The 12,154-nt window shown below is 39.1% G+C and overlaps 1 protein-coding gene across 11 annotated transcripts in view; it reads left to right on the forward strand.

Annotated features, from left to right (window-relative positions):
• Positions 1–1,626: 1,626 nt before the first annotated feature.
• The window catches only part of nfixa (nuclear factor I/Xa), a 142,960-nt gene continuing 132,432 nt past the window's right edge, over positions 1,627–12,154 (forward strand). For 5 of the 11 annotated variants that reach the window (XM_058065531.2, XM_078793498.1, XM_078793496.1 and 2 more), the window contains exon 1: positions 1,627–2,147. In XM_058065531.2, the coding sequence (XP_057921514.1) occupies positions 2,145–2,147 (3 nt within the window). In that variant the 5' untranslated portion in view covers positions 1,627–2,144. The remainder of the gene's footprint in view (positions 2,148–12,154) is intronic. The other 6 variants (XM_078793500.1, XM_078793503.1, XM_078793502.1 and 3 more) reach the window with 4 other exon arrangements.

Consider the following 12,154-nt stretch of genomic DNA (forward strand, 5'->3'; position numbering starts at 1 on the left):
TTTATGGTTACACCTCTTTATTTATTACACGTATTAAAAATGTATAATGTTATTCACGTTTTTTTTCTCGATCAATTGGTAATTCCTCCAAACAGGCCAATGTCCATGCAGCAGCTCCCAGTGCCTGCAACGACACAAAAATAGCATTATTATCGAATAATAATAATAATACAGTGTATTATATTATACAATTGATTAAATTTTTAAAATAATATATATTATTATTATTTATTATTATTATTATTATTGCCATTGAATTCAGGAAAATTAAAATTATCCGCTACGAACGGGTTTCTTATATTTTGTCATTACTTAATCTGTAAAAATATCAAAAAGAAAGACAGTTGAAGGTAAAATATCACACCAACCAAAAAAACGACAATATAACGGATTGGGATTGTGTATTTGGCGGGAAAAGACGTGTAGATTTTAATGTGTTGTCTTGACAAAATGCACATGATGATGCTGTATTATTGACACTTGATCTGAATTACATAATATGTCATTTTAAAATGAATAAACATAATCCTATAGCTTTGGTTTTTGTAAGTGAGCTCAATCACATTTTAAAGCTGGATAAGTCTGAAATGTTGCGTGTATGGAGTGTGTGAGTGTGTGTGTGTGTGTGTGTGTGTGTCCATCCATGTCAAATTGGGCCATAAACCAAAAAAAGCAAATAAAAAATTCTATTAGAAAATGAATAATTGAGATAACCAAATGCGAGGGGAGGCCATCGGTGAATTATTCATACATTCATACATCCGTCATATTGCAGGAATGTAACAGACAACCACACACACATCAATGTATAGCTTTTAAAGTCGTTTTAATTACATTTATTTCAGATGTCATCATGTGTTTTTAATATGATTTATTATGTTGCAACACTTTGTTTCCGCTTTTAACACCGACTTTGTGTGTGTTTTTGTGCACTTAAATAAACTAAAGTACGGTGTTGACCTCCTTACAGGTCATGACCCCCCCACACCTTCAAACCCCGGGACAATATTGTTGACATTACGTTCCCGCCCTCATTTATATGAGAATTTCACGTAACATGACCAATAGGCTATAACTTTTGTTTTTTTTTGTGACATATTCTCTTTATTGCGCCACATTGGACCATTCCAGGCGCGCGCACGCACGCATACACAGAATAGAGGTATAGTCTAATCCCCGCCGTCCGTGATTTAACCCCCCCGGTGCTAATAATGCCCCTAAAGCCCCAGCTGCTCTCGGTGGCCGCTCCACAGTCTGCTCACCTCGGCTCTCTTTATTAATAATTCACCCCTCCCTTTATATACATACAGTGTAAAATAATAAAATATAGGTTTTGTGTATATATATGTGTGTGTGTGTACGTGCTCCCTCGTGTGTGCTCTTTTTTTTATGCACTTGAAACGGTTCATTTTACGCACCGATTTACGCATGAAGTTCAGATTTGGAAGCTCTAATCATCTTTAAGGTGGAGGCAGTGGAGGCAATAAGCCCCTCCACCCTATTTCGTCGACTGCGCGTTTCGATACACACACACACACACACACAGAGAGAGAGAGAGATTGAAGAAGCGAGAGAGAGGGAGTGAGAGAGAGAGAGAGAGAGTAAAACAGATCGGACGCACGACTCGCGAAGCAGCCAGCACTTGTTATTTTTTTAAGCTGGCGAGAAGCAGCCAGACAGAAAAAGAACACAAAGGGAATTGTACTTACTTTGCATCCCGTCCGCTTGTCTTCAACGTTTTTTTTTGTGTGTGTCTGTTTCGTATGTGAGAGGGGAGTGAAAACGCGAAAGCAATCTGCAGGACAAGTTTGGCTCTCCTTTTGGACACTTTTTGGCGCGGACGTCTCCGCAGAGCATGGCGGAGTGACGTTAAAAGCCCGAATCAAAAAATCAGAAAAAGGAGCTTTCCTTGTCGTCTTTTCCTGCGATCTTGCAGAGTGGACTCACTTTTGAGAGCGGCTGCTGTTTTTGTTTTGTTTTTTTTTTGTGCGTGTGTGTGTGTGTGTGTGTGCGCGTGTGTGCGTGTGCTTCCGGCAACAGCCAAGAGAGCAAGTCTTGCTCCCTCTCTCACTTTTTTTTTGGGAAGCTGAACTTTTAAAGGAAAATGGGGCATTGAGAGTGTTGGCAGATCTCCTCACACTATAATGGTACGTGCTGTGTAACTCAATAGTTTGTCTTTTGTTGGCTGCATTCAGTGTGTGTGTGTGTGGGCTTGTGAGTGTGTATTAAACTCACTGGTGTTTGCTCTGTTCAAGCATAGCAGGCAGTAAATGCTATAAAGTCTGACATGATGAGAGCTGCATGTCTTAAATGACATTTTCTGCAATGACTGATTTTTGTCTTAAACACAAATGCAGCATGCATGGACCTTGCATCCTCAGCATCAACCTTTCTGGCATTTTTAAATATAGCTATATCAAGGAGCGCTCCATTTGTGAGGCACCGAGTCGTTGTAACCTCCTAAAAAAAATTCAAAACCTCTCCCGAATTATAGATTTGTAAAAATCAGTGTAGCCCAGGGATCATCCCGCACCTCAATTTTCATTTGTACTGCGGTATAACTCAATAATATTTAAAAGTTGTAATGTTACAAGAACTGTGATTGGCTGGCCACCAATCCAGGAGGTACCCTGCCTCTCGCCTCAAGTCAGCTGGGATAGGCTCCAGTATAAGGTTGAAATATTGAACCATACCATAGCTAATTAGTAAGGAACTTTCACATTTATCATTTTATGAAAGACAAAAAAAAAATTGAATTCATGTCAAATTGTATGGTTGAATGAAGTCCTGACAAGAAGCATCACATGATGTTGAAATGTTTATTTATATTTAAATATTTATATAAATTAATATACATTTATATATATTTATTTTTATATTTATATGTTTATTTTATTCATTTTGTTTAAAAAGGACTCATTTATATGAAATAAATCACTGTAATATGGCATGTTTCCAAAATGTTGATCATTTTCAAGAAATACTGTAATCAACAAAACTAGACTGTTTACATAATTCCTGCCATTTTTAATATGAATGGTCTTCTTATCTTTTTGTTGCCTGTATTTGCTATAGATGGCCTCATCTATCATCTAAAGTCAATCAAGACACCAAAAACAGTAGAGCCTTAAAGGCCAAAAAGTTTGACCTCTGGTTTGTTCATATTTAAAATACATCTTCCCATTAGAAAGAGTTCAAATGGAAAATAATCTGTTCCAGAGTCAAACTGCCGCTACCCTAAATCTCTATTAACTCTACAGGCAGTGTTTAAAGTAACAAGCGATGAAAAAGTTTGATGTGAGTGGGGGTGGGGGGGTCTCCAAACATGTCCGGTAAAACCAGAAAAAGTCGCTACTTGTGTTACTTGTTACTTGTGTTTTTTTTGGAGTCACTAAGCCTGGAAACACTGAATTCCCTTTTGCTACGTATTCTTATTCCCTGGCAGATCAGGTGTATGATATGCGTGTTAAGAAGCAGTGTTATGATGCCTATATTGTACGGAGTTGCAACGACATGCTAGAATGTAGCATGTCATTACTCTTTGTCATCACTGGTTAAAAATATGGAAAAAGCCAAAGAAAAAGCAACATTCACTTAATTTCATGGTTGCTGACTGAAGCTGAAGTCACATGCATGTCTTGTCTAGACCTCCCACGTTTTTGTACAATTTTTGATATATTTCCTTAAACTGAATGAGTCTCGGGGCTCCATGGCGGTCGAGTTGTTAGTGCGGAGACCTCACAGCTAGGAGACCCGAGTTCGATTCCACCATTCCATTTCTGTGTGTAGTTTGCATGTTCTCCCCGTGCATGTGTGGGTTTTCTCTGGGTACTCCGGTTTCCTCCCACATTCCAAAAACATGCTAGGTTAATTGGCGATTCCAAATTGTCCATAGGAATGAATGTGAGTGTGAATGGTTGTTTGTCTATATGTGCCCTGTGATTGGCTGGCGACCAGTCCAGTCCAGTACCCCGCCTGGGGCATCCAGCACCCCCCCCCCCCCCCCCCCGCGACCCTCGTAAGGATAAGCGGTAGAAAATGAATGAATGACTCTCGCTAAGCAAAGGTTGGATTAAACTGGACCGTACCATAATGTGTACACAGTGGGAAATACACTTCTATATCCCACTGAAAAATCCAATCGACCATCAATAAACACTTAGCAATATCATTTGTATCACCATGATTGACTGGTTCACTTAACATGAATTCTTTAAATTCCAGTATCCAATACAAGACGTTTTGTGTCTGCATACCAGAACGTCAACAAGAGCATCTGTAAACTAGTCATTTGTAACATCACCCCTCCAATTATCTGTCAATAAAGTCAAGGTAAACGCACCATTACAACGACTGTGTGTCATCGGCAGTGATTTTGCTCCCCGTGGTTGTGTTGTGATTGTACGTCTACGATTTCACACTTGGTTGCACCCACCGTTGTTGTCGAGAACCAACCGCTGAACTTCTCAGGCAAGTGGAGGCCAAGATGTTGGTTGGTGCCAGGGCCGGGAGTGGGTTGGAGAGGAGTGGTGGTGCGTTATGGGGAGGGCGCCACCTCCCCTATTACATAGGATTAAATAAAAGAGTATTGTTTCAACTAAGATGTAATTGAGTGGGACATTTGATACAGGCTTAATGACTTGATTTACTTAGTCGTGCTCTCCGTACGTTGTAATGCAATTCCATGCTTCCTGGCTGTTGTGGTTAACTCTGCTGTATTAGAAGCATAGCCGCAAAAAAAAAAAACACCCCTAGTGACACAAAGGACTGATTGTACCAGCCCCGACCTCATTGTTAAAAGCACTCTGAGGCCGTAGCGGAGTGCGGTTTGGCCTGTGAAAAGGCCCGAGTAAGGCCACATGGAGAAGTAAGGAGGTATGAAGTTCAAGCGGTGTAGTAAAAAAAAAATTTTGCAGCTTAGCTGGAACGCTTTGTGTTTCAATTGGCATGCTATTATCTGAAGGCAGCAGTTATGGATGAGCCTGTCGAGCAAGATCAGTATAGTTTACAGGCGGAGTGCCAGTCTGAGCTGATGTTCAGGTGTGTCACAATGCATGCAAACTTGTCTCCCTGTCAGTTTGGTGAAATACTGCATGTCTTTATTACATTTCGCTTGGAAAAACAAGGTCGGCACAGGTACCCTTTACTGACATCCACTCATAGAATTTACATTTGGTATTTTACACCCCTAAAGGGAAAGTGCAGTCTCTTTAAGGTGTGTGCAGCACAAAGCAGTTTAGTAGGCTCCATGAAAAGGTTCATCCAGCAACATTGCAATAAGAGACATGCTGTACTTGGCACCAATGGCTTTCTACAAATATGGCCGTCATCATTCAGCACCAAAATGCCATATTTAGTCACAAAACTGCAACATTTTGCACCCCTTAAAACATTCTACCTGGAAACTTACAAGCTCTTTTGTTTGTTTTTTTTGTACAATAACACATAGTATCAAAATGAATGATTACAAAATGGATTATTGTTATCTGCACCACAATCCACAGATATGGCCAAATTAGAAACACCACATATTGCCTTAAACAACTCTATTTTGACACACAAATTCACACAAAGGGCTGCACAGTGCTCAAGTGGTTAGCGCGCAGGCCACACAGCTACGAGACCCGAGTTCAATTCCACCCTCGACCATCTCTGTGTGGAATTTGCATGTTCTCCCCGTGCATGCATGGGTTTTCTCCGGGTACTCCGGTTTCCTCCCACATTCCAAAAACATGCTAGGTTAATTGGCGACTCCAAATTGTCCATAGGTATGAATGTGAGTGTGAATGGTTGTTTGTCTATATGTGCCCTGTGATTGGCTGGCCACCAGTCCAGGGTGTACCCCGCCTCTGACTTGAAGACAGCTGGGATAGGCTCCAGCAACCCCTGGAGGGTTACCCTCGCAAGGGTAAGCAGTAGAAAATGAATGAACGAAAATTCACACAAAAACATTAAAATTTGTGATATTTTCTTGTGTAGAATGACGGAAATTATATAAAATATTTACATCTGAATATTTCAGCATAGTGTTTCTAAACTGTCAACATTTTATTACCAGAAATTTGTGGAAAATCTCACAAAATGAGCACAGACATTGGTCCAGATCCGGACTCAGTGATGGCCCTTTACGGACCCGTGACCAATTAAAGTGAATGGGAACTATACCGTATTTTCTGGACTATAAGTCGCTCCGGAGTATAAGTCGCACAAGGCCAAAAATGCATAGTGAGGCAGAAAAAAAACATACATACAGTGAAGAAAATAAGTATTTGAACACCCTGCTATTTTGCTATTTCTCCCACTTAGAAATCATGGAGGGGTCTGAAATTTTCATCGTAGGTGCATGTCCACTGTGAGAGAGATAAACTAAAAAGAAAAATCCAGAAATCACAATGCATGATTTTTTAACAATTTATTTGTGTGATACAGCTGCAAATAAGTATTTGAACACCTGTGTATCATCTAGAATTCTGACCCTGAAAGACCTGTTAGTCTGCCCATTAGAAGTCCACCTGCACTCCATGTATCATCCTGAATCAGATGCACCTGTTTGAGGTCGTTAGCTGCATAAAGACACCTGTCCACCCCATACAATCAGTAAGACTTTAACTTGTAACATGGCGAAGACCAAAGAGCTGTCCAAAGACACCAGAGACAAAATTGTACACCTCCACAAGGCTGGAAAGGGCTACGGAGCAATTACCAAGCAGCTTGGTGAAAAAAGGTCCACTGTTGGAGCTATCATTAGAAAATGGAAGAAGCTAAACATGACGGTCAATCTCAATCGGAGTGGAGCCCCATGCAAGATATCACCTCGTGGGGTCTCAATGATTCTAAGAAAGGTGAGGAATCAGCCCAGAACTACACGACAGGACTTGGTCAATGACCTGAAAAGAGCTGGGACCACCGTTTCCAAGGTTACTGTAGGTAATACACTAAGACGTCATGATGTGAAATCATGCATGGCACGAAAGGTTCCCCTGCTTAAACCAGCACATGTCAAGGCCCGTCTTAAGTTTGCATATGACCATTTGGATGATACAGAGGAGTCATGGGAGAAAGTTTTATGGTCAGATGAGACCAAAATAGAACTTTTTGGTCATAATTCCAATAAGCGTGTTTGGAGGAAGAAGAATGAAGAGTACAATCCGAAGAACACCATCCCTACTGTGAAGCATGGGGGTGGTAGCATCATGCTTTGGGGGTGTTTTTCTGCACATGGGACAGGACGAGTGCACTGCATTAAAGAGAGGATGACTGGGGCCGTGTATTGTGAGATTTTGGGGAACAACCTCCTTCCCTCTGTCAGAGCATTGAAGATGGGTCGTGGCTGGGTCTTCCAACACGACAACGACCCGAAGCACACAGCCAGGAAAACCAAGGAGTGGCTCCGTAAGAAGCATATCAAGGTTCTAGCATGGCCCAGCCAGTCTCCAGACCTGAACCCAATCGAAAATCTTTGGAGGGAGCTCAAACTCCGTGTTTCTCAGCGACAGCCCAGAAACCTGACTGATCTAGAGAAGATCTGTGTGGAGGAGTGGGCCAAGATCCCTCCTGCAGTGTGTGCAAACCTGGTGAAAAACTACAGGAAACGTTTGACCTCTGTAATAGCAAACAAAGGCTACTGTACCAAATATTAACATTCATTTTCTCAGGTGTTCAAATACTTATTAGCAGCTGTATCACACAAATAAATTGTTAAAAAATCATGCATTGTGATTTCTGGATTTTTCTTTTTAGTTTATCTCTCTCACAGTGGACATGCACCTACGATGAAAATTTCAGACCCCTCCATGATTTCTAAGTGGGAGAAATAGCAAAATAGCAGGGTGTTCAAATACTTATTTTCTTCACTGTATGTCACAATTTTGCAGGTAATTTATCTTACAAACTACTTGACCAAAACAGACATTACGTCCTCTTGGAAGGCAAGTTCTAACATTAATAAAAGAATAGATAACAGGCTGAATAGGTGTAAGATATGCTAACACAATGGTTATTCAGCTACACAAAAAATAAACATGAACAGAAAAAGATGTCCAGTGTTTATTTAATATAAACAGTTTTTTCATTTATAAGTCGCTCTGGAGTATAAGTCGCAGGAACAGCCAACCTATGAAAAAAAGTGCGACTTATAGTCCGGAAAATACGGTAATATAATCATGCATGCTTTGCGGGGGCGTGATTACTGTACTTCAGTTATCATGATGACAGCACACGCGTTAAAATGAGCCATTGAAATCGTCTTTATGTGCTTAGCAAATGAATAACATCCATCCGTTTTCTATGTCCCTTAGTTCTCCAATAGAACCATGGCTTGCTCAAAGATAATAACAGTTAATCGAGAAAACCCGTCATTTAAAAGTGACAGGATGGACCAATATATGTTCATTCTTTCAGAATCCAGTGCCAAATGGCTGTGTCTCATGTACTCTGAAACTGTAGAGCCCTGAATGTTTTCCCTGAAAATCTTTGAGTCACAGCACATTCATTTACAGCACAGCAACGTGCAAATGAGTCTTCACTAAGGATTGTATGGATATTGGAGCAACACAACACAGTTGTGGAGCGCTACTGTTGCACAGATCTATCTCAAAGGTAAACAATGTGCTGTTGCAGCTTGTCTGTTGTTAAATTATTTGATATTATAATTTTCAGAGCAACCGGATCAGTTTTATTTAACTTAAAAATAAGCCTTTTGTGTTCATTCATTTCTTGTGTAGTCAACCTTTTTATTATTTTTGGTTTATTTTGAATATTGTAGGGCTGTGGTTCTTGGTTATTTTCTGTCATGCCCCAACAGGGAGACAGAAATATGCCGCCAATTTGAATTAAAATGTAGAAATATAATAATAATAATAATAATAATAATAATAATAATAATTGTTATTATTGTTGTTATTATATAATAATAATAGTTATTATTATAATAGTATAATATTATTAATAATAATAGTTATTATTATTATTATTATTATTGTTATTATTAATATTATTATTGTCTGTACGGAACAGACTGAACTAATATTGAAACTCCTCAGTTTACTTCGTCCCCACTAGTGGGGCCCGCCCCGCTATTTGAAACGCACTTCTTGTCGGGTGATGTGCAAGGTTTCATTACATTTACATATTCAAATGAGCCAGTCTAGTTGACACAATTAAAGTCAAAGTAAGGTTCGGACTTTTGCTGTGGGAAAAAATGCATAAAATGACTTTATTTATTTTTAATTAAAGACGCCTGACCAGAGTTTAACTATTTATTACAATTAGCATCGTTTTGGCATCATTTCAAGCTGAACTCAGCTGAACTGAAGATGCTGATTAGACAGCATGCACAGATGTAACCTAGGTTGGCCACAATAAAAGGCCACTCCAAAATGTGCATTGTTATTACACCGCACAATGGCACAGGTGTCTGAAGTATGGAGGGAGTGTGCAGTAGGTATGCTCACTGCAGGAATGTAAACCAGAGCTGTTTACCAGGAATCGGCTCTTCACTTCTCTACCAACGGCATCTCAGAGGAAATATTCTCAGGGCAATGAATCCGTCACAACTAGGCCGTTCAGGTTGTCTTACAAGATGTTTCGTGTCTCTTCCGAGCAGTCTTCATCAGTTATTGCTCAAATTAGACTGTCCTATCTAGTCTGGATGGTGTCCCACTTAGTGTTTGAGCATGAACTGGTGGTGAAGCCTGGTGAAACGTCTTCTAAGACAGTCTGAACAGTCCAGTTGCTATCGATTCAACCCCAGTTCCCTGAGAATACAATGACCTAGATCAAGGGTCTCAAACTCACGGCCCGTGGAGGCCTTGATATGAAAGTTTAATGTTAGTGCGGCCTGGTCTGTTTGATATGGATGCTGTATTGTATCATGTACCCAGAAATGACAGCTTAAATTGTTTATTAATTTTTTCATCTTATTTTGTGTAAAAGATATTTGTGAACAGTGGAATGTTTTATCAGAGCTTTTCTTGGAGAAAAGCACTGAAAAAATGTAAGGTATATCAGATTATATTATAAAAATATAAATAAATATTATATAAATAAATTATAAAATCTAAATATATAATATTATATACATTATTATATAATATTCTATAATAATTATTATATATAATATTATTATATAATATTATGCAAATTGTATAAATATAATAATAATAATAATAATAATAATAATAATAATAACAATAATAATAATAATAATAATAATAATAATAATAATAATAATAATAATAATAATAATAATAATATTTATTTATTTTTCTGTTTTTAATAAATGTTTTTGTTTTTTTAAACCTGATGCGGCTCAGCCCCACCCAATGGCCGCCAGGTAAATTGAGTTTTAGACCCCTGACCTAGATGAATGAAAATAGTCACAGGCTCAGGGAAAATACATACCAATAAATGCAACACTGTACATTTTACCGTGTTGCATTTACTGGTATGTATTTTTCCTGAGCCTGTGACTATTTTCATAATAAAAGGCAATAAATAAGGCCAAAATGGACAGGCCTTTTATTGTTCCCAGGACACTTGAGTATATTATGTAGGATGATTCGTACACTCAACAAAAATACAAATGCAACTTTTCTTCATCTTTGTGTGATAAACTCAAAGATGTAAACATTTTAATATAATAAAAGGCCAATTTCTCTAAAATATTTTTCAGAAAAATGTCTAAATCTGTATTATTTAAAGGCCTGTTCAAAATGGCCTTTTATTGTGGCCAGTCCAAGGCACACCTGAGCAATCATAGTGTTGTCTCACACAGATTTAGACATTTTTCTGAGACATATTTGAGAGAAATTGGCCTTTTATGATATTACATGTTTACATGTTTGAGTTTCTCGCACAAAGATGAAGAAAAGTAGCATTTGTATTTTTGTTGAGCGTACGAATCATCCTATATGGAGGATGGACATTTAATATACTGAAGTGTCCTGGGGAAATGACAATAAAATCTTATGTACTTACTTTATGAACTTGAGTGAGTAGGGAGGTTGATCCAGCATGGTCATGTTCTTCTCGGCCAGGAACTGTTGGATACTGTTTGATGAGTCACTAGTCATTGTGAGCAGCCACTTGTTGTCCTACCTCCTACCTCAAGATCTCTTTGTAGCCGTACTGGCTGATCGTCTGGTTCTGTGGTAAAAACTGTCAGTGGAACGTGATCACCATGAACAGTCCTAGAACTTTTCTGAAGCACCTCGTATCAGCTAAACAGGATATGGCTGTACTCCTAACCCTAAGACTCACAAGCGGAGCAAAATAATTATCTATGGATCCATCTACACTTTTTCATTCATCCCTTCATCTTCTTTTTTGCTTAATTTTGCGCCCCCACCCCCTCTAGAAATGGCTGTGTGGAAAAATAGTATTTTTCCACCATTTTTCCCTGAGGTAGCTTTGGCAGGCGCTCACACGGCGGCCATGTCTGCCTTTCATACGTCCCCTCGCACTCGATGGAACAGATCGCCGGTGCCGCCCGATGTCTTTTGAAGAGTCTGCCATCTCTCTCAGGTTGGCTGGACTCTCTTTTTTTTTTCTCCATTCCTCCATCCTTACCTTCATTTTTAATCGTGTACCTGAAGCATGGAAGTTTTATGTTCATGGCTAACAAATCAGGCTTCTACGACCAAAATGGTGGTGATGTTAATCGGAGTTTGGTGGATTTGTAGAAATAACAATACTAATTGTAGGCATGTGTGTTGTCCTTTATGGGGAGCATGCATTCATACGTTGTCGTTCATGTGCTTTAAAATGGAGCAATGTATTGGAAAATGTCCCAAAAGGTTCTTCAGTACACATTGCTCTGGCTATTTGGCCTTAAGTGGTCAACACAAAAAGGCAGAGAGGACCAATAAGCCAGGCAGTCACTGTTGGAGTGTAAGAAGCAACACAAATTGCAGTGTCTTTTTTTTATATAATTTGCACTTGAGCTCTGTGAGAGTGCCCCACTGTGAGACTGCAACAAATAACATAAAAGTGCCTAGTCATTTCTTCTTATACAGTCGTCCCTCCTATATGGTGGCTCTTGTCTTGTCATTGTATTCTAATGGGAGCTTGAAATGGCTTTACACTTCTATTACCTAAAGTAGTAGACACAAGTAGAGTAAATAAGCCATTTAAGATCTAAATAAAGCTCCACCTC

Source organism: Doryrhamphus excisus, linkage group LG9, assembly GCF_037039965.1.
Source record: "Doryrhamphus excisus strain RoL-2023G ecotype Guam linkage group LG9, RoL_Dexc_Guam_v1.1, whole genome shotgun sequence".
In the NCBI taxonomy this organism is placed as follows: Eukaryota; Metazoa; Chordata; class Actinopteri; order Syngnathiformes; family Syngnathidae; genus Doryrhamphus; species Doryrhamphus excisus.